General features: G+C 46.8%; 1 protein-coding gene across 1 annotated transcript; it reads right to left on the bottom strand.

Moving 5' to 3' along the window:
• Positions 1-7225: 7225 nt before the first annotated feature.
• LOC147978832 (uncharacterized) lies at positions 7226-23589 on the bottom strand. Its single transcript, XM_087514910.1, has 4 exons — positions 23406-23589; positions 8385-9379; positions 7369-7442; positions 7226-7274 (listed from the first exon to the last, which is right to left on the bottom strand). The coding sequence occupies exons 1-4, from the start codon at positions 23587-23589 to the stop codon at positions 7226-7228; spliced, it is 1302 nt and encodes a 433-aa protein (XP_087371036.1).
• Positions 23590-23836: the final 247 nt, after the last annotated feature.

Here is a 23836-nt window from a genome sequence, read left to right as displayed (position 1 = left end):
ACGCCCGTAAGCCACCGGACGACCGGCCCCCAGCGAACGTCCGGTACCTGTCTGTGCACAGGATTCGGGCCCGAGGCCCATGTACCGCCTCCTTTCGCCCCCATTTGCACTAAGACTATAAATATACCTCCTATTCCTCCTAGCTAGGGTAAGAAAAGGATTAGCTCATATTTCATGTGAGAGCTTCGCTCATCCACTTGGTTACCTTCTCCTTGGAGATAGCGCCTCCTCGAAGAAGATCCCCCAAGCGGATTCAAGACCCCTTCACGGGAAGAACCTCAAGACCTCCTCATGGAGAAGACCGGCTACCTTTGTATCGTCCTTAGTTGACCATGGATTGTGTGATCTCTTATGTACTCAAGGATCTAGCATATGTGTGACTATTTCTTATTGGTTTAGTGATTCTCTCGTGTTTCCCCTTGTGTTTCCCCTCGTGTTCTTCATGTTCATTGCGGGATCCGCTCCTTTCGTCAAAGATCGGCCCCTAGGGTTCCTACCCTATATCATCTTGGTACCTAGAGCCACGTTGATCACGATTTCGGAGCCTCCCCTTTGTGTTTCTAGCCTTGTTTTCTTTGATTTTGTCCCTAATTCGAACATTCCCCAAACAATAGCCCCAATTTTTTGTGTGATTTGTTCGTGTGTTGAAATTTTGTTGGATTTGTGTAACACCCACAGTGCGGCTATATCTCCCACGTGTCGGGGCACGACTTAGAGGCATAGCCGCATGGTAGGCATGTCGCAAGAGGGGTAATCTTTACACATCCCATGTACTGAATAAGAAAGGGATAAAGAGTCGGCTTACAATCGCCACTTCACACAATACATAAATATATCATACATAATCCAGAATACAATCAAGGTCCGACTACAGAACCAAAATAAAGAAAGACCACACCAAATTCTAGATCCCCGATCGTCCCAACTGGGCTCCTCTACTGATCATCCAGAAAAGAAACATAGTAACGGCCCGAATCCTCGTCGAACTCCCACTTGAGTTCGGTAGCGTCCCCTGCACTGGCATCATCAGCACCTGCATCTGTTTGGAAGTATCTGTGAGTCACGGCCACTCAGCAATCTCACATCCTCGCGATCAAAACTATTTAAGCTTAAAGGTAGGAAAGGGGTAGTGAGGTGGAGCTGCAGCAAAGCACTAAGCATATATGGTGGCTAACGTACGCAAAAGAGAGCGGGAAGAGAAGCAAAGCACGGTCGAGAAGCTAATAGTGATCAAGAAGTGATCCTGAAGCTACTTACGTTCAAGCATAACACGAGACCGTGTTCTCCTCCCGGACTCCGCTGAAAAGAGACCATCACGGCTACACACGCGGTTGATTCATTTTAGTTAAGTTAAGTGTCAAATTTTCTACAACCGGATATTAACAAATTCCCATCTGCCCATAACCGCGGGCACGGCTTTCGAAAGTTCAAAACACTGCAGGGGTGTCCCAACTTAGCCCATCACAAGCTCTGACGGTCAACGAAGGATATTCCTTCTCCTAGGAAGACCCGATCAGACTCGAAATCCCGGTTACAAGACATTTCGACAATGGTAAAACAAGACCAGCAAAGCCACCCGATGTGCCGACAAATCCCCATAGGAGTCGCACGTATCTCGTACTCAGGGCACACCCGATGGGCAAGACGTCGGGTTGGCATAAACCCTGGTTGCCCAGGGGGGCGCCGGACATCGCCCAGTTTGGACCAACACTCAGAGGAGCACTGGCCCGGGGGTTAAAAATAAAGATGACCCTTGAGTCATCGAAACCCAAGGGAACAAGGCTTAGGTGGAAAGTGGTAAAAACAAGGTTGGGCCTGGCTGGAGGAGTTTTATTCAAGGCGAACTGTCAAGGGGTTCCCATAACACCCAACCGCGTAAGGAACGCAATATCAAGGAACATAACACCGGTATGACGGAAACTACGGCAGCAAGAGTGGAACAAAACACCAGGCCGAAGGCCGAGCCTTCCACCCTTTACCAAGTATATAGATGCATTAAAGTAAACAAGATATAATAATGATATCCCAACTAAAATCCATGTTCCAAACAAGGAACAAACTTCATCTTCGCCTGCAACTAGCAACGCTATAAGAGGGGCTGAGCAAAGCGGTAACATAGCCAAACAACGGTTTGCTAGGAAAGGTGGGTTAGTGGCTTGACATGGCAATATGGGAGGAATGATAAAGCAAGTGGTAGGTATCGTGGCATAGCAATAGAGCGAGCAACTAGCAAGCAAAGATAGAAGTGATTTCGAGGGTATGGTCGTCTTGCTTGCAATGTTCTCAGAGTTGATGAAAACTTGATCCTCGTTACCATACTCAACAGGTTCCTCGATCACGTACTCCTCTCCCAGCTCTACCCAAGGCAAGAACACAAGCAAAGGCCCAACAATCAATCACTGTAAACCGGTTCGTGTTAAGTCACACGGTAAACAGTTAAGACAGACAGGTAAAACAGGCAGTTAACCCAGACGGTAAACCGGCAGGTTGTTAAACCGGCTGACAGTTAAGATAAGAGTTAAGTCAGATGATAACTCAGCAGACAATCATAAACCGGCAGACCATCTTAATCCGGCACCAATTATAACCCGGCAGACAGTGATAACTGGGTTTCCAGGAGTTATGAAGCCCGAGACGTTATGAAGCCCAAGATGTTAAGAAGCCCATGAAGAGAAGTCATAATAGTTAAGTCTTAAGTCCGAGTTGGACTCTACATGTAACCCGCCCCTTCAACTTATATAAGGAGGGGCAGGGCTCCCCAAAGAGGGACAAGGAAGAAAAAACAATCTTAAAGGGTTAGGGTTAACTGGGAGAGTCGGTTTACGGCGACTTCCTCATGATCATAATGAGATCTAGCCACAAACAACATGTAGGGCTATTACCAGATAATGTTTCCCGGGGCCCGAAGCTGTCTAAATCCTTTTCTTGTGTTGCGTCTCTCGATTCAGCTCAACCCTTCTGAAGCTACCACATAGATGTGTTGGCCTCACGACTAAGTCCTCACACTAGGACATCTGCCGTGACAACTCCACAATAGTTGGCGCCCACCGTGGGCCTGCGCACGGTGGTGTTGAGTTCTTGGAGGGAGCTCTTCAAGGAACAAGAAGCTCGCGATTTGTTGAACAAAGAGGAACCGATTTGGAAGGATCTATAACGACCCCATAACAATCAGCCGGAATGACATACGAGATTTGAGATGAGAGAAATTTAGGATTATGTTTTTTACAAGACGCCGGAAAAAAAATCATGGCGATCTACCGAGACCGAGACAAAGTATTGTTTGAGCTATCCTGGCCTCGGATGGAGTATGGTGGTTAGTCCATGATACAAATACCAGAGCTGTCGGATCATGAGTCGTCCACTCAGTTGCAATATCCGGATTAAGGAAAAATCATCAAAGATCAAAATCAATTCTGAGACGCTCAAGTCCAGACACGACCCGGCGTTGCGGCGAGTCACCATGCACCCGGAGATTTAATCGCTGCTACTATTCATCTGACGGAATCCCACGTATGTACATACCAAAGGAAAAGTGCTACTCCCTCCGTCACATAATATAAAAACATTTTTGACACTACACTAGTGTTAAAAACGTTTTTATATTATGAGACGGGGCGATAGATTAGTAGTACTACTTAAGCTAGTACCCTGCCACGTGAAGTTCATCATCAAATATTCTTTTTGAGAAGAGGGCCAGTACCACTTGAGTATTACTAGATCAGATATGTTTTGCCCTTAATTACTACATCCATCCGAGTTGGAAGAGATCGAGTACTGCTAGCGGATCATCAGAGCAAGTTTCAAAGAAAAGAAAAATATATGAGAAGGGAGGGCCACGACTCGGAAGCAGATTCTCCACGGGATTGAATTCCTCTGTTGACTCGTTCTGTTGACCCGTCGAACTACACCCGGAGCTGCAGCAATAGCGCTTTTGTTACAAGCCATCACTACCGTATCTCGCTTTAGCTCTGTTGACCCGCCGGGCTACACTGCGGGTTGTTGTTGTCGCTCGCCCAGCAGCCTTGAACCGGCCCCGCCTCTGAACCGCCGAGCACGCCTCTGAGTCGCCACCGAGCATGCCTCCGCTGGTCGATCCGCTGCGGCTGTTCTGAGCCGTCATCCGCCGCGGCCGCTCCGAGTCGCCCCAGCCTTACTCTGCCTTTACAAGCCGTTGTTCGTCTCCGCCTCAAAATCGCGGACGCGCCATTGAGCCGCCCTCGCCCGGTGCGGTCTCGAGCCGTCACCAATATGTTGATCCGCCACATGCTGTTCCGATTCTACCGAAAATCAGCATGGTCTCGAGCCCAGCCTTGCGTCGCCTCCATCGGTGAGCCGTGAGCCGGCCTGCCGGAATGCATCTATCACCCGTCGCCCTGAACCGGCCATGGCTGCGCCTCTCCGATCCGCCGCTGCCGCGGATGCACCTTCATCGACCCGCCTTGCAACCCGCCGGGCGCCGAGTCATCGCCATCTCATCCTTGCGATGAGCTGCCGCGGCCTGACCTTGAGCCGTTGCCACGAGCCGCCGGCCGCTGGGACTGGCCCCGAGCCACCTCGCTGCTCACCTCCTCCTCAACCGAGGCCTCGCGAGTCGCACCTGCTCTAGAGCCGCTCCTTTGAGCCGCTACTACCACCTCCGCTGTGAGTGAACCGCCCCCTGCTCCGTTGACACGCCGGGACTCGCCTGGCGGTTCGTACGTCTGCGTCCTCGTTTCCACTGACGCCGCCTAGACATCCTGCTGCTGAGCTGTTTCATGATAAACCGCCGTGGCCCAGTGGCGCTAAACCGGAGCGACCTCTGCTTACATCAAATCGCCGCCTACAAGCCGCCTTACCACGCCGCTCTGAGCCGCCGCCATTGGCGAGTCACCATGCCTCGGTGGCTGCACCTGCGCCACCACGCTTCAAGCCGGTCCGGCCTCGCGGCCATTTCAACCATGGCATCGAGCCTCCACTCTTCGCCCTGTTGCTGTTTTCTTTAAATATGCCATGGTCAGGCACCACTAAGCTGGTTGCTGCCTCCAGGATGCCGCTTCTCCTGTGCCTGCAAACCGGCCCGCCCTTTGCTTCGCGCCGCTGCTGCATTACATGCGCCCTGGGCCAGCTTGCACCATTGCGCGTCCCGTCCGTGCGGTTCGTGACAAGCCTATCAGTCTTCCGCTATAACTCGCCGACTCTACTAAACCGCCGTCATTGTTGACTTGTCTTGTACCACGACGAGGGCACCGGTTTACCACCCGCCGATGAACCGGCCCTCACCACCTGGCTACACCTCGAGCCGCCTCGGTCTCCCTTGGCTGTCACGCCCCGAGTCGCCGTGGCCGAGCTGCTGCCTACACCACGGAAAACCTCAACTCGGACTCGTACTGCTTCCGACGGTTGCCTCCGCCGCTTCTTCTGTGGCCTCGCACTTCTCCGCGTCGTTGTTTAATGTACCTCGGCCGCCCTTGATGACCGGGCCACTTCCGGCGCGGTGACAAGCCGTCCCTGCTCAAACTTACTCCGCCAGCTGCAGGAGCGCTGATGGATTCACACAGTTGTGGCCTACGACCGCCTCGTTGCTGTGGTCCATGGTCACCTTGAACCGCCATCACGCGAGCTCGCGCCTGTGGCCCTGAGTTTCTGCGCTGAGTAGCCGCTTCAGTTCGCCACTCGCCACAAGTTGCCTCAGCAGATTCTTTAAGTCAGCCGCCACCAAGGTCGCCTCACCCCTCGTCTGCCATGGTTGTTTTCTTTTTTTGAGGGAAATGCCATTATGGCGGTTTATATTTCATGTGCAAACATCGATACATCGTTTGTCAATACATCTACTAGAAAATCCGGAGGCTCCGATTTCCAGACAATGGTTCTAGAGACCTCCAAATTTCTAGCCAACAAATCTGCCGCCATATTGGCCTCCCTAGGACAATGAGAAAATTCTATTGAAATAAAATTACGAGCTAAAAATGAGCATTCTTCATAAATTGCCGCTGCCGGACCAAGTGAGTTTCCTCTGTTTTGCATGATCTCAATAACTTCCATGCAATCACCTTCTACGCAAATTTTGTTACATCCCATTTCATTGGCAAGGAGGAGTCCATCTCGTAATCCCCGTGCTTCTGCCGTTGCCACATCTTGTACGAATGGGATATTGCTACATGATGCTGCCACAAAGAAGCCCGTATGGTCCCGTAGAATCGCACCTGTTGCCCCGGTGCCGCTGTCACTATCAAAACCAGCATCAAAATTCAGTTTAAGCATGCCCTCCAATGGCTTCTCCCAGCCATGTCTCTTTATTCTGCCCTTCTTTGAATTTGCTCTTGAGAAATTTTCGCAAGTGCTGAAATTGCTTGCGCCGATCTAGTGGGTTCATATAGTTGCTCACCATGGGTATAGCTACGTCGCTCCCATCATAAATACCACACCGCTGTGGCAACAAGGTCATTGCGCTAGACATCACAGACCAACGCCTTCGTTGGGTTCTTGGACATAAGCAGATCAGCCGTAACTGAGCCGCTCTCCCTTTCCATCATGCAAACCTCGTTAACCACTGATGCCAAACCAAGAAGGCGCCAAACTTGTTGAACACGCGGGCATAGGAAGAGAGCATGTCGAAAGCTCTCACAATCTGAGTTACACAAAGGGCATTGAGAACTAGTTATTATGTGTCTATTTGCAAGAACTCCTTGACATGGGATCGCTCCGAGTAAAGTTTTCCACACGTGGATTTTTACTTTTGATGGCACATTCAATTTCCAAACGGTCCTCCAAACTGGACTAGTACTTCAGGCTTGTATTGAGTTAGTCATCCTCAACTTTCGTCCATGTTGGTGCTCCCATTCTTCATGATAGGCCGAGTTCACCGTAAATGATCCACTCCTATGTAAATGCCAAGAAACAAAGTCCTCCATCATCCCTACAGCCAATGGGATATTCAGAATACGTTGTGCATCAATTGGCCAAAACAACTCATGAATCAACTGTGCATCCCACACTCTGTTATCCGCATCAATTAATTCAGACACCTTGGTGATCACAATGTTAGCTCTAGGTGTCATAACCTTTCGAGTGGGGCTGCTTGGTATCCATGTGTCCTCCCATATATTTATCTGTGACCCATCTCCTACTCGCCATATATTCCCTCTCTTGAAAGTTTGAATGCCATACCAAAGACTTTGCCAAGTGTAAGAGCTACCCTTCTTAAGACTGCAATTAAGTAGATCACCCTCAGGAAAATATTTTGCTCTCAAGACTGTAGCACATAAAGAGTCTGGTTCACATAGAAGCCTCCAACACTGTTTAGCAAGGAGAGCCAAATTAAAGCAGTGTAAATCTCTGAATCCCATACCACCTCTCTCCTTCGGTACACATATCTTCCACCAGGCAAACCAATGCATATGCTTTTTCAAGTCATCATCACCCCACCAGTATTTAGACATGGCAGAAGTTATAGCACTGCATATCTGTTTAGGTAATTTAAACACTGACATAGCGTAAGATGGAATTGCCTGGATGATTGACTTTAATAAAATCTCTCTTCCTCCATAAGATAGTAACTTCTCTTTCCACCCTCTAATTCTGCTAAGTACTCTATCAATGAGATGTTGGAAGCAATCAGAGTGGTCCACACCCACAATTGGGGGTAGCCCCAAGTATTTGTCTGTAATCGCCTCTGCCATTATGTTTAGGGTGGTACAAACCTCCACCCTAGTCTCAACGGGTGTACATGGACTGAAAAAGATGGTAGACTTGGCCTCACTCACCATCTGACCTGAAGCTGTACAATAATCATCTAGAGCTCTTCGAAGACTAGTTGCATTCGTAGCGTCTGCTCACATCAAGATTAATGAATCATCAGCAAAAAGAAGATGTGACACCGAGGGGGCGTCTTTGCACACCTTAACTCCCAATAAATTCCTAGACTCCTCCTCATGCGATAAAAGACTTGAAAGGCCTTCCGCACAGAGCAAAAACAAGTAAGGGGAGAGGGGGTCCCCTTGTCTGAGCCCCCTCGAAGGAATAAAATAATCAGTAAGCACGTTATTCACCCGTACCTGGTATGTCACCGACCTGACACACTCCATGATCAGGTCCACCCAATTTGCCGTGAAGCCCAAACGTAGAAGAATCATGTGCAAGAAACTCCATTCCACCCTATCATATGCCTTATGCATGTCAAGCTTCACTGCACATGTGCCATATTTGCCCGTAGTTTTCTTCTTTATCGCATGGTAAGATTCAAAGGCCACCAGAAAATTATCCGTAATGAGGCGTCCCGGAACAAATGCACTTTGGTTTGGTGAGATGATCTCAGACAAAATATATTTCAGCCGGTTAGCCAGAAGTTTGGAAATCACCTTGTATACAACGTTACATAAACTTATAGGCCGAAATTGGGTTATAACCGTAGGATTTTCAACCTTTGGGATAAGAACAATAGTGGTGTTATTCCATCCTTCAGGGATCTTCTTCGAGTTAACAGCAATGAGCACTTCATCAATCAAATCCTCACCAATGATATGCCAAAACCTCTTATAAAAGACTGCATGGAGACCGTCCGGACCTGGGGCCTTTAGGTCGCCTATGTTGAACAAGGCCTTCTTCACCTCCTCTCGGGTGTATGCTTTGTTTAGTTCATCATTCATTGCATCTGTTACTCTTGGTTTGACTTTGTCAATTACATTCATGTCCGAGGCTTGCTGACCTGTAGTAAATAAAGAGGAGAAGTAATCTGCAGCATGAGTACGAATATCATCCTGGTCCTCTATCCAGTCACCATTTTCTCGTTGGAGACGCTTGATAAAATTTCTTTTCCGCCGGCCATTAGCCGCCCTATGGAAGAACTCTGAATTCCTGTTTCCCCTAGTAAACCAGTCCGCCCGGCCCCGTTGGAGCCAGTAGATTTCTTCTTGTTCTAGAAGTTTTTCAATCTGCAAGTGTAGGTCATGTTGCTTAACCACTGCTTCATCTGATAGTGGTCCCAAGAGTACTACGTTTAATTCTTTCTGCAACTCCCGGAGTTTGTTACGAGGTCCCTTAAGAACCTCTCTATCCCAGCGATGAAGAGCCACATGAACATCTGCAGTGCTGATCGCTAGTGGCACAGAGCCCAACTCCTTGTGCTTTTCCCACGCAGTTTGAACGATTGTTTCAATATCTTCCTCCGCTAGCCACCGCGCCTCGAATTTGCGGGTTCCTGACGGCCCCCTAGGCTGCACCCCCGGGTTAAAATCGGTATCAATAAGAACCGGCCGGTGATCAGATTTATCAAACTCCTCATTTGAAACAGCGAAACCAGGGAACAAGTCTGCCCATTGCATATTCCCCACTGCTCGATCCAAACCCTCACGTAGGTGGCCTCGACGCCATGAGAACAGGTCGCCTGTATAACCAAGGTCATCTAGTCCACAATCAGACAAAGCATCACTGAACATTCGCATACTTCTTTGTGGTCTTGCGACTCCACCGTCCTTCTCGTGTGCATGTAGTATTTCGTTGAAATCGCCTGCCACTAGCCACGGCAAATTTATCATTGCATGTAACTCCCTCAAGTAATCCCAGGACAAGTGCTTCCTTTCTCCACTCGGCTCTCCGTAGAAACCTGTGAAGCGCCACCCATTAACACTTGCTTCATTAATTCGGATGTCAATGTAATTAGCCTGAACTTCAAAAGATGTGACTCCCAATCCTGTGTACCAGAACATCACTAGACCACCGCTTCTTCCATCACTTTCCTCTACCGCCAAGCTATCAAAACCGAGTCTCCTCCTCAACCTTTCTGCCTTAGCTTTACACAGATGAGCTTCAGACAAAAAAAGCACATCCGGCCTCACCCGCCCTTGGACCCCCAAGAGTACACGAACTGCCGCGGGCTTCCTCATCTCACGGCAGTTCCAACATAATATTTTCATTGCAACCGGTCGAGCCCCAGCACGGAGCTCCGTCCTTGGTAATTGAAACAATCACGCCCAGCGGCCAGGTACCAAAACACCACCACTAGAAACGCAACCAATCTGAATAGATTGGAGCACAACTTTCTTCACGATACCTTCAAAATCTCATGCTTGAGATGTTCATCCGATCCAGTCGATTGAACAGACAGATTGATCTATCACGGATTCCAGCAGCAAGGCGGCAGAACTCGTAGTAGAGAGACAAAACCAGCGATGGCACCTCACGGCAGCATCCTGGGACAAGAAACCAGCCACGACACCTTCCGGCGCTGCCCTGGGACAGAGAACACCGGCCCCCGCGCCGCCGCCGGGGAGGTGGCCGGCGGCGGACCAGCGGAACCCTAAGTCGCCCTGGGAGTCGCCCCTCGGGAGAGAAAACGCTTTTGTGCTTACGCTTTTGAGTATGGTTTGGATTCCATGGTTGTTTTCTGAGCCGCCGGACGCTTCTGTTGGTGTATCTCTGCTGCAATACACCGAACCGTTGTTAGACAAGGCCACAGGGGGGGAAGGTCAGCCAGGCAAGAAAGAATAGTTTCAAACGCTTGCATATTTTTCCGGTTCTGAGGCCGCAGTGGAAAAAGTGGTTACTGCCCATGTAATTACCAGAGTCAGGCAAAAAAGGACAAAAGTTCTGGCATGCTTTGGCATTATAATACACATTACGTGTACCTAGAAGCTACTATTAATTTACATATGAATAAAAGGGAAATCACGCAGTGGAGGAGTCAATCAATAGGAGCTGATAATACTTCATGGAGAATCAAGTAAACAACACATCCGTATTGCTGGTGCCTTTGTGCATGATTTTGGATCTGTGTATGGACCATCTGTGGTCCAAATAAATCAGGTGATGTCCATTTAAGTTTATTTTACTAGCGCATATTGTTTTGTCAAAAAACAATTACTCTAGCCTGTAATATTTTTATGCAGGACGGCTATTAAAAGAAAAAGGGGTGGTATTATACCGCGGAGGCACGTTCGGCTGTGCCGCGCAACTTCACGGACACGCGTATCGCGGTCCGGTTTACATCAACGCGCCGGCCGACTCGCCCGTCCGCGCCACCTTACAACGCCACGGACAACTCGCCCGTCCGCCCTCGCCTCCGGTTCATGCGTCCGCGCCGGTTTACAACGCGGAGGACAACTTGCTCGTCCGCACCGGTTTACAGCTCCGCGGCCGATTCATCTGTCTGCTCCCACGGCCGACTTGGCCGTGGTTGATTTCAGCTTCACCGTGGTGATGATCAACTCCGCAGTGGATATTTTCTATCCTAACAAATCAGGCCGTCAATTTTTCGGCTTAAAAAGAAGGATTCCGGTTTATAATCCGGCTCGAGCGAAAGTTCTCTCCCGCAAAGCTTTGAAGCTCTCAGTATCCGGTTTAACAATTTCCGGTTCAAAAGAATAATCTCTCGCAAGTTCGAGTTCTCAGGAAAAGTTAAGGGGACCAAAGAGAGTTTGTTGCAAGAGCACAACTCAAACATAGGTGCCCCTTGAGCACAGCTCACAATATCGTTTGGAGGCTTCCTATTCAAACATAGGTGTATTCACCAAAGAAAACCTAGCATTACTACCCTATTGATTCCGGCTATCATGCCAATATTATCAGTATTATCATAAGAGCACAGCTTTGATTATTTCGGTAATCCGGCTATCAAGCCAATATTATCATAAGGGGTCAAAGAGAGTCTGCTGCACAACACAGCTCAAACATGGGTATCCCTTGAGCACAGCTCACAATATCACTTGGGGGCTATGTTCGAACCATAGTCACACCTCTTGATAGGCTTAAAGCCACCAGGGAAATCACTTGGGGGCTCTGGTCATATCTGAACCATAGCTTATACCCTCTAGATCAGCATAAGGGCACCAGGGAAATCACTTGGGGGCTTGGTCGTATCCGAACCATAGCTACACCCCTTGATAGGCATAAGGCTACCAGGGAAATCACTTGGGGGCTATGGGTTCGAACCATAGTTACACCTCTTGATAGGCATAAGGGCACTAGGGAAATCACTTGGGGGCTTGGTCGTATTCGAACCGTAGTTACACCTCTTGATCGGCACAATGCCACAATTAGGAATACATGGGGGCTCTGGTCGTATCCGAACTATAGCTTAAACCCTCTTGATCATACATATACATCATCATATATTGCATCATACGTGGCATCATCATTACATCATCATAGCATGTATCATATGTGCATGGATATACCGGTTTATATGGCAGGAATCGGTTTTCAAACCTGGTTATATTATTCAAAATCTTTAATAGCCAACACGGTTGGATTTTATTATGGTTATCAATAACCAGTATTATGATTAAGGTTTTCAAAGTCGCTTTAGCGCAATGGCTATCATATTATCAATGGATATGATTTATTCTGCAATTGAAGGAATAGTCCCGAGTCGCTGCAGGCTTACGACCCGGCACTTGGGGGCTATATTATTCAAGTTAAGATTACATCAAATACACAAGTATCATGTCGCTGCAAGCATGCACCATGACACTTGGGGGCTAATGCAAAGTCATTGTTTGCTCACCTTATTGAAGACCTGACTCATCACATCGTAATGAGCCGGCCCTTAGGGGCTACCAATTGCTCCTGTCAACAATTCAAGGTACAAAGCTTTTAATCCATTATATTGAAGGGTCCACTGCTCAGTTGGTAAAGCACAAGGCTCTTAACCTTGTGGACGTGGGTTCAAGCCCCATGATGGGGGTTACATCATATAATGTTATTCACAATGAAATATATATAAAGTCCCAACTCAATATTATCTTACTGAGCCAACCCTTGGGGACTACACGTTGCTGTTCAAAGTCTACATGATTATATTTACAAAATCCCAGCTCATTATTGCATAATGACCCGGCCCTTGGGGGCTACACTGGTTGAAGTTTTTATAAGCATAAGGCAATTTCAAGTCCCAGATTGCTGCAAGCATGACAACCCGATACTTGGGGGCTACATATGTGGAATACTCGGTTCTGACTGGTGATTGAGATGAACAACCTGGATTTCTTCAAAGCTTGTGACATTCATATTGAAGCAAGTCTTAAGTTGTTGCTATGCTACCTTCTTAAGACTTGGGGGCTACAAGTGATAGGCATATAAGAGGTACATTTTCAAGCTTGATGTTAACTACAATTATGACCCAGTGCCATCAATATTTGTAAACCGGCAAGGTTCTACATTCTTAAACCGGCAAAGTTCTACATTCTTAAACCGGCTGAAAATCAGATGAATATTTCAAAGATCAATATTTTTGTTAAGCATTGGGAGTTGAGTCAAAGGAGTTATTCTTCACAATATTTCTCTGTGACGAACCAATGTCAGCAAATTGATTATGAAGCTCGCCTATTGACCCGGATTTTATAGAAGAAGGAAGTAACAAGGACTTAAGGATGATCCGGATCAGTTTAACATGGATAGATCCAAATTAAACTGGGGGCTAATGTCGGGGATATACCCCGCGGTATGATCCGGCCGGAGTTATAACCCGGCTGGGACTTAGTAAACCGACTGACAGTTAAGACAGATGACTACGACGGACGGTAAACCGGCGGGTGGTAAACTGGCAGGTGTTAAGGCAGGTGGTAAACCGGTTGGTGTTAAGTTAGACGGTAAACCGGCAGGTTGTTAAACCGGCTAACAGTTAAGACAGATAGGTAAAACAGGCAGTTAACCCAGACGGTAAACCGGCAGGTTGTTAAACTGGCTGACAATTAAGACAGGAGTTAAGTCAGATGATAACTCAGCAGACAATCATAAACCGGCAGACCATCTTAAACTGGCACCAGTTATAACCCGGCAGACAGTGATAACTAGGTTGCCAGGAGTTATGAAGCCCGAGACGTTATGAAGCCCAAGATGTTAAGAAGCCCATGAAGAGAAGTCATAATAGTTAAGTCTTAAGTCCGAGTTGGACTCTACATGTAACCCTCCCCTTCAACTTATATAAGCGGGGGCAGGGCTCCCCAAAGAGGGACAAGGAAGAAGAAACAATCTTAAAGGGTTAGGGTTAACTGGGAGAGCCGGTTTACAGTGACTTCCTCGTGATCATAATGAGATCTAGCCACAAACAGCATGTAAGGCTATTACCGGATGATGTTTCCTGGGGCCTGAAGCTGTCTAAATCCTTGTCATGTGTTGCGTCTCTCGATTCCGCTCAACCCCTCTCAAGCTACCACATAGATGCGTTGGCCTCACGACTAAGTCCTCACACTAGGACATCTGTTGTGACAACTCCACGATAGGAAGGATTGAACCAGGCATCAACTTGGCAAACCAAGAGTGCCGCTAGAAAGATAAGATGATTTCGGTCAAAATTGATATAAAGATCACCGGAATCGGATGCACGGTTTGCAAATGGAAAGCAAAACAAGAATGGCACGATTCTGCGATTAACAGCACAATGCCACCAAGAATGCAACAAGAAACTAAGCTACTGCACTCCAACATAACAACAAAGCACATGGCAGTGATCTACTCAAGAAGCTTGACAAAACATGAACACTGAGCTACGGCTAAATCACACAAGCATGACAACAGGTTCAAACAAGCATGGCAAAAGTGCAAAAGATATCAGCATCACAAACTTAGTGAAAATACTAACATGCCAGGAATTAACATCAGGAAGCCATGTTTAGAGCAAGCAAACAACATGCTACAGGAACAGATCATAGCAAACAAAGGCATGGCATGAAACTAATAAATACATAGAACAAAAGTCCCTTACTGACCATGAGCCAAAAAGGCACAGAAGATAAGATGGCACCCATGTAAACATAGCAAGTTTTATTGCAGTTTCAGACTTAACAGAAAACAGAGCATGGCATAAACAGAATTACGAAGGCATCTTTGCGAGCGCAAATCACTCATCACAAAGCATTGCATGACAAGATAAGCATACTACCAGCAATAAGACATGTTCATGAAGCTAACCATGGAAAGATCAAGTTCATAGCATGCATGGATCAACTACAACAACCACGGCAAAATTGATTAACATGTAAACAATCTTCCAGGAACATTTTATAGCAAAAGTAGAGCAAGATTAAGACATGCTAGGGCACTCCATAATTGCAAACAGTGACATGGATGGATAGAGCACAACCATATGTCCAAATCATCCTTACTGAAGCAACTCAAAACAAGCATGGATCTCACTGTAGCATCACGTTTACATGGCATAAAACTAACAGAAGAACAAAGACTTAGTAAAATCCCATGTCCCTGAAATCAGCAATATCACTAAGGCTACTTTGCATGTTTGTGCTAGTCACCACATTGATCACAAAAATACATGGAAAACACCTCTATAAATAAGGCATGACATATATCAAAACACATGTAGAGCTCATGTTCATATGAAGCACCCATCAAAAGTGGCAAAAATGACAAATCATCATAATCTGCTAAGTAACAGCACCTAACATTTTATAGCACTCTTCAATCAACGATTTGGGAATCAAGATGGACTTAAACAAGCATGTCACAATGGAACAAAATGAAGAGCACATCATCATGAACATTTTGATATATTATGCACATGAAATGGAGCTACGGTGATGAAGTTACTATGCAATGAACAGGGCCTGAAAATGTTACAGATCCAGGACCGAGACGTTCCGGGACGGAGCGGTGCGGGGACGGGCGAAGGCGTTTGGATCGGGGACCGGTGGATCTGGTATCGATCCGGATCCGGCCGGAATTTCGCCGGAGTTGGCGCCGGCGATGGCGAGGACAACTAGAAGGCGGCGGCACGCGGTGGTGCGAAGCGGAGGCGGCGGGGCGACGGCGAAGCGAGGCGGAGAGGCGGCGGCGGCACGCTCCGGCGCGGCGAGCGGCGGGCGAGGGCGGCGCCGCGAGGCGAGGCGAAGCCGGCAGAGGCACGCGTCGGCGGGCGGATATCCCGGACGGGGAGGCGCGGGGCAGCGTGGCCCAGCTGCGGCCCGGGGCGGGCCGCCCTCTGGCCCCTGCGGGACTGGCGGTGGGGAGGAGAGAGAGAGAAGGCGCGGGGCTGACATGGCGCGTTGTGGTTGGCCAGAGGGCGGTGGCGGACACGTCCGATGGCGGCGCAGACATGTCCGACGGTGGGAGAAGGAAGAAGCTAGGGTTTGGACCCGGATTTGGATGGGGAGAGAACATATTTATAGGTGGGAGGAGGTAGGAGTGTCCAAATGGAGTGTAGTTTTCGACCAGGCGATCGTGATCCGGTGGCGGAGGACATGGGAGAGGTTTGGATGGGTTATTGGGCCGTTTTGGAGGGGTGTTAGGCTGCAACACACACGAGGCCTTTACGGTTCCCCGGTTAACCGTTGGAGTATCAAACGGACTCCAAATGACACAAAATTTGACACGCGGTACCGGTGGTGTACCAAGGCCACTTGGCAAATCTCGGTCCATTCCGAGAATGTTTAATACCCGCACACGAAAAGAGACAAAAGGGGCACACCGGTGCACGTAGGAGTGACGGGATGCAAAATGGACAGCGGGGAAAATGCTCGGATGCAAAAGACGAACACGTGTGCAAAAGAGATGCCCATGATGACATGATATGAAATGCATGACATGAACGAAAATGCAAAACGGAAGACAAAACCCAACCACGAAGGGAAAATCATATCGCATCTCCGGAAAAGGCAAGAGTCGGAGTTACAAATATGGAAAGTTGTATCTAGGGTGTTACAACACTCCACCACTATGAGAGGATCTCGTCCCGAGATCTAGGATGGCACCGGAGGGGAAAACGGAAGAGGAAGAGGTAAAACAAAGTTTCTTCTTTGACAAACGAGTGAAACCAAAGAACCTCGAGAGGTTGAACAACTTGAAGGAAAGAATACAACGGAGATGATCGAAGTTGAAAACACTCCGTTAGGAAAGAGGAACAAGGAAGAACAAATTCGGGCAGCATCCGGTTGAAAAGTGATACGAAACTTGATAAGATGAAAAGAACTTGAAGAGATGACACAACACTCCGGTTGAGAAGGGAGGTAAAACTTGACAAAATGGGAAGAACTTGAAAAGAGGGCACGACACACCGGTTAAATGGATAAGCACGACGAGAACACAGTCCTCACAATTCGAGATGATGAGAGAAAAGAGCAACATCACAATGCCTCCGGAAGAAAGAATAGAAGGTCGATCGTTGAAACAATAGAACATAGGAGAAAATGACAACTTCTGCCACAAATGAGCTTGGAAAACACCCTTCCAAGAAAATTATAACGAAGTTGTTGGAAAACCAACAACGAAAAGAGTAAGCTTGTAGTGGGATTATGGAAAACTTCTCAACATTGAGGCAAAATTCTGCCACTACGGAAACAATAGATTGGATTTATATCAACAAGGAGACGAGAAGCGTATTTCACCCGAAGGATAAATGAATAACTTGGGTCGTTTATGAGCACCATAAATAGCAACAATCCTTAGGGAAAGCTTTAGGTGAAATATAACCCAAGATAACTCCAATGAATATATTGATTGGTTTAAATATCTCATTCCTGACAACTTATCACCCATGAAACATGAAGGAAACTGTCAAGGATGACATAACACCATCTCAAAAGATAAGGTAGAACGAATTGCACTTTAGAATGCAAGATGAAGCATGCTTGAAATTCTCAAAATAAAACATGTGTTGAACACCATGTTTATTTGAGAGTATAGCTTGGCGGATCTTAACTTCGAGAGAAATCTTGAGGACAAATGAAGAATGAAAGGAATCATTGACGAACCACCATGTAGAGCCTCCATGAAGAACTCCGGTAATAAAAGAATTATCAATCGAAAAGTAAAGTTGAAAAGAACTCTCAGAGAGTCCTTGCAATGATTAGATGAAGCTTCACGATGATAAAACCGAGAAAACTTCGAACTTCGGAAAGAAAGATGAACAAATGAAATCAGGAATTTTGATGAACCTGCGGAATAAGGAATTGAATTTACTCAATGAAACAAGAATAAGAATTACATTATGTCCATCCCACCAATTAAATTGATGACAAACAATGGATTTTGCATACTACTTATTCTCGTAGAAAGGATTAAGATAGATATGGCACAAACTTGAGAAGGTCTTCAACGATCCACCAGTGGGATTTGAAAGAATGAATGAATCTGTATGTTAACGAAGGAGAAGAACTCTTGAACGAACCACCATAAGAATTGAACATGAAAATAGCAAAAGCACAATTTACCGGGAAGAATTGGAAAACGAAAGATGATACTTGAGGGAATTTAGATGCAAGTGAACGAAGAGATCCCGAGCTGATTAGCGAATATTTGAATGATGCACCTGTAAGATTTGGAGAACAATAGCTGAAAGCTGAGGATGAATAAACCCAAAATCTTGGCCTTCGGAGAATCAAACTGAAAAGAATCTTGAATTTGCTCCGGATAGGTGAAAGGAATTCTCACAATCAAAAACAATTATGAGAGGATGGCATCAAGCTTGAACTACGCAACTTCGAGAGGACGGACCAAGATTTGAGGGAAACTCTTCTTTGGTCTTCAAGTGTTGAGAATGACGATGAGAAACACCACCATGAATTGTTGAGACACTCCGGAATGAAGAAATAGAAAGGTTGAACCAATGATGAAAAGAATGTGAAAGATCTTGGAGAAGGCATTTGACTGATGACACGTCATTCTTACGTCAAACTTGGAGAAGAATTTGAGGGTAACTCTGAGAAAAATTAGAAGAGCCAAGTAAGATCCTGGGAAAAGACCTGTGGGTTAGGGACCACTCAAGAGAAACACCGTTGAAATGATTACTTGAAAAGGAGATTGCACCAGTTGAATTGAATGGCTTGAATGAGATAACATCCTCAAAAGAACTGGAGCGAATTGAGAATGGAAACTTGAATCTTCTGAGATATCTTCAGCACTTTGGATAAGAATAGAGAGAGATGAACGAATAAGAGGTGCACCGGCATGAGAAAACATATGAAACATGAGAAGGATATGATCGACAAAGTTTGGCTTGAATCCATCGGAGAAGAAAGAGAACGAATAATGATGAACTTGTAGAGCATCTTCAAGAGAACCACCGGGTAAGAACATTGACAGAAAAGAATGGAGAGACTTCTCATCAATAACATGATAGTTGATTAAGAAATCTGAATCCTTGAAGGAAAAGGGTGGGAGGGTGAGAAAACAAAGGCAGCTTGGGACGGAAGAAATGAGCACCGTTGAGAAGAACTAATATTTGATCTTGCGGATGTTGAAATGATCGGATCCGCTTGAAGAGAAACACGCCAGTTGAAAATGATTGACATGACAATCTCGATGATCAAGAAGGATTGGTATTCACATAGAAGTATGAGAACACCGCTTAGGGAAGGTATGGAATCAACATTTGACTTCGAAGCAACTCGAATACCACAACTCAAAACAAACAAAGGATTGGCTTGCAAAATAAGCCGGAAACAAACATATGATAGATCCCATATCGTAACATGTGTCTGTTGGAAAGATATCCTACGAGATACTTGAATTCCCACTTATAAACTCCCGAAACTTTCTGGTTATGCAATCGGGTGTTGGGGATACAGGGGAAGCATAATGTCTCACCCAAAACTAGCAAATCCTACATCCAGCTGTATGCATCCTTCAACACATAACCAAGAAACCTTTGGAAATCATTTACCTCAACCTTCGAAAAGCATCCGTTATACGAGTTATGGCAATAATCCCGAACTCCTGCCCCAGTACTGGGTGGCGTCGAGGTTATCTCACCAACAACTGCATAAAAGAGATTTGTGATGTCGGCGAACTCAGGTGTTCCAAAACTGCAACGATAAAATTGTGCTAACAATACCTCGGAGCTCAACTCCCCGGGACACTGCCACAACCCCTAAATGTCAGGAGGCACCAAGAACAATGTTCTCTTCACAAAACCATCGGAATGATTCCAAGATACCCGCGTGATCCTAAAAAAATTAGTGAAATTTGAGGAGAGAAGAGTCAAAACTCTACGCCAGGAGACCTCACCAGAGCGATGAAGGAACTGGGAAGTAAAAAGAATCCTACTCTCCGATATATGTAATCCTAAGACTCAAAACATTTTTACTAGACTCAACAACGTCAGCGATTCGATCAAGAAGGAGGCTCCTAAGTCAGGGAAGGCTTTGTACCAACTTGTAACACCCACAATGCAGCTATATCTCCCACGTGTCGGGGCACGACTTAGAGGCATAGCCGCATGGTAGGAATGTCGCAAGAGGGGTAATCTTTACACATCCCATGTACTGAATAAGAAAGGGATAAAGATTCGGCTTACAATCGCCACTTCACACAATACATAAATATATCATACGTCATCCAGAATACAATCAAGGTCCGACTATGGAACCAAAATAAAGAAAGACCACCCCAAATGCTAGATCCCCGATCGTCCCAACTGGGCTCCTCTACTGATCATCCGGAAAAGAAACATAGTAACGGCCGGAATCCTCATCGAACTCCCACTTGAGTTCGATAGCGTCCCCTGCACTGGCATCATCGGCACCTACATCTGTTTGGAAGTATCTGTGAGTCACGGCGACTCAGCAATCTCACATCCTCGCGATCAAAACTATTTAATCTTAAAGGTAGGAAAGGGGTAGTGAGGTGGAGCTGCAGCAAAGCACTAAGCATATATGGTGGCTAACGTACGCAAAAGAGAGCGGGAAGAGAAGCAAAGCACGGTCGAGAAGCTAATAGTGATCAAGAAGTGATCCTAAAGCTACTTACGTTCAAGCATAACACGAGACCGTGTTCTCTTCCCGGACTCCGCTGAAAAGAGACCATCACGGCTACACACGCGGTTGATTCATTTTAATTAAGTTAAGTGTCAAATTTTCTACAACCAGATATTAACAAATTCCCATCTGCCCATAACCGCGGGCACGGCTTTCGAAAGTTCAAAACACTGCAGGGGTGTCCCAACTTAGCCCATCACAAGCTCTGACGGTCAACGAAGGATATTCCTTCTCCTAGGAATACCCGATCAGACTCGAAATCCCGGTTACAAGACATTTCGACAATGGTAAAACAAGACCAGCAAAGCCACCCGATGTGCCGACAAATCCCCATAGGAGTCGCACGTATCTCGTACTCAGGGCACACCCGATGGGCAAGACGTCGGGTTGGCATAAACCCTGGTTGCCCAGGGGGGCGCCGGACATCGCCCAGTTTGGACCAACACTCAGAGGAGCACTGGCCCGGGGGTTAAAAATAAAGATGACCCTTGAGTCCGTGAAACCCAAGGGAAAATGGCTTAGGTGGCAAATGGTAAAACCAAGGTTGGGCCTTGCTGGAGGAGTTTTATTCAAGGCGAACTGTCAAGGGGTTCCCATAACACCCAACCACCTAAGGAACGCAAAATCAAGGAACATAACACCAGTATGACGGAAACTAGGGCGGCAAGAGTGGAAAAAGCACCAGGCATAAGGCCAAGCCTTCCACCCTTTACCAAGTATATAGATGCATTAAAGTAAACAAGATATAATAATGATATCCCAACTAAAATCCATGTTCCAAACAAGGAACAAACTTCATCTTCGCATGCAACTAGCCACGCTATAAGAGGGGCTGAGCAAAGCGATAACATAGCCAAACAACGGTTTGCTAGGAAAGGTGGGTTAGTGGCTTGACATGGAAATACGGGAGGCATGATAAAGCAAGTGGTGGGTATCGCGGCATAGCAATATAGCGAGCAACTAGCAAGCAAAGATAGAAGTGATTTCGAGGGTATGGTCATCTTGCCTGCAATGTTCTCAGAGTTGACGAAAACTTGATCCTTGTAAGCATACTCAACAGGTTCCTCGATCACGTACTCGTCTCCCAGATCTACCCAAGGCAAGAACACAAGCAAAGGCCCAACAATCAATCACGGTGCAATGCGCAAGCAACATGATGCAAAACATGGCATGACATGCGGGATGTGATATGCAATGCATAAGCGTGCTTCGGAAGGGAAGGATTGAACCAGGCATCAACTTGGCAATCCAAGAGTGCCACTGGAAAGATGAGATGATTTTGGTCAAAATTGATATAAAGATCACTGGAATCGGATGCACGGTTTGCAAATGGCAAGCAAAACAAGAATGGCACAATTCTGCGATTAACAGCACAATACCACCTAGAACGCAACAAGAAACTAAGCTACTGCAGTCCAACATAACAACAAAGCACATGGTAGTGATCTACTCAAGATGCTTGACAAAACATGAACACTGAGCTATGGCTAAATCACACAAGAACAGGTTCAAACAAGCATGGCAAAAGTGCAAAAGATATCAGCATCACAAACTTAGTGAAAATACTAACATGCCAGGAATTAACATCAGGAAGTCATATTTAGAGCAAGCAAACAACATGCTACAGAAACAGATCATAGTAAACAAAGGCATGGCATGAAACTAATAAATGCATACAACAAAAGTCCCTTAATGACCATGAGCCAAAAAGGCACAGAAGATAAGATGGCACCCATGTAAACATAGCAAGTTTTATTACAGTTTCAGACTTAGCAGAAAACAGAGCATGGCATAAACAGAATTACGAAGGCATCTTTGCAATCACAAATCACTCATCACAAAGCATTGCATGACAAGATAAGCATACTACCAGCAAGAAGACATGTCCATGAAGCTAACCATGGCAAGAACAAGTTCATAGCATGCATGAATCAACTACAACAACCACGGCAAAATTGATTAACATGTAAACAATCTGCCAGGAACATTTTATAGCAAAAGTAGAGCAAGATTAAGACATGCTAGGGCACTCCATAATTGCAAACAGGGACATGTATGGATAGAGCACAACCATATGTCCAAATCATTCTTACTTAAGAAACTCAAAACAAGCATGGATCTCACTGTAGCATCATGTTTACATGGCATAAAAATAACAGCAGAGCAAAGACTTAGTAAAATCCTAAGTCCCTGAAATCAGCAATATCATGAAGGCTACTTTGCATGCTTGTGCTAGTCACCACATTGATCAAAAAAATGCATGGCAAACACCTATATAAATAAGGCATGACATAGATCAAAACACACATAGAGCTCATGTTCATATGAAGCACCCATCAAAAGTGGCAAAAAAGACAAATCATCATAATCTGCTAAGTAACAACACCTAACAATTTATAGCACTCTTTTATCAACGATTTGGGCATCAGGATGGACTCAAAGAAGCATGTCACAATGGAATGAAATGAAGAGCACAGCATGGTGAACATTTTGATATATTATTCGCATTAAACGGAGGTACGGTGATGAAGTTGTGATGCAATGAACAGGGCCTAAAAATGTTACAGATCCAGGGACTTAGAGAAAATTATACCGCGCGAAAACATGGACGGAGACGTTCTGGGACGAAGCGGTGCGGGCATGGACGAAGGCGTTTGGATCGGGGACCGGTGGATCTGGTCCTGATCCGGATCCGGCCGGAATTTCTCCGGAGTTGGTGCCCACGATGGCGAGGACGACTAGGAGATGGCGGCGGGCGGTGGTGCGACGCGGAGGCGGCGGGACGACAGTGAGCCGAGGCGGAGAGGCGGAGGCGGTGTGCTCCGGCGCGGAAAGCGGCGGACGAGGGCGGCAGCACGAGGCGAGGCGAGGCGAGCGGTGGCGAGGCGAAGGCGGCGGAGGCGCTCATCGGCGGGCGGCGCTGGTTTGGCGACGGAGATCCCGGGCGGGGCGGCACGGACCAGCTACGGCCCGGGGCTGGCGGCGGGGAGGAGAGAGAGAAGGCACGGGGCTGATGTGGCGCATTGTGGCTGGGCAGAGGGCGGTGGCGGACACGTCCGATGGCGGCACGGACATGTCCAGCGGCGGGAGGAGGAAGAAGCTAGGGTGTGGACCTGGATTTGGACCAGGAGAGCACATATTTATAGGTAGGAGGA

Source organism: Triticum urartu, chromosome 3A (assembly GCF_056163025.1).
Source record: "Triticum urartu cultivar PI428250 chromosome 3A, HENAU_Tu73, whole genome shotgun sequence".
Lineage (NCBI taxonomy): Eukaryota > Viridiplantae > Streptophyta > Magnoliopsida > Poales > Poaceae > Triticum > Triticum urartu.
The sequence above is the reverse complement of the archived record's forward strand: the minus strand, read 5'-3'. Positions and strand labels throughout refer to the sequence as shown.

Bases quoted from the DNA above. Each gene is read 5' to 3' on its own strand.
- LOC147978832 (XM_087514910.1), bottom strand. From the start codon at position 23,589: ATGAGCGCCTCCGCCGCCTTCGCCTCGCCACCGCTCGCCTCGCCTCGC. The intron at 9,380-23,405 runs GTGGGCACCAAC...ATTGTGGACTAG, and splicing joins TCCTAGTCGTCCTCGCCATC to ATGACCTTGGTTATACAGGC. The intron at 7,443-8,384 runs GTTATAACCCAA...TTACCTAAACAG, and splicing joins CAAAGGTTGAAAATCCTACG to ATATGCAGTGCTATAACTTC.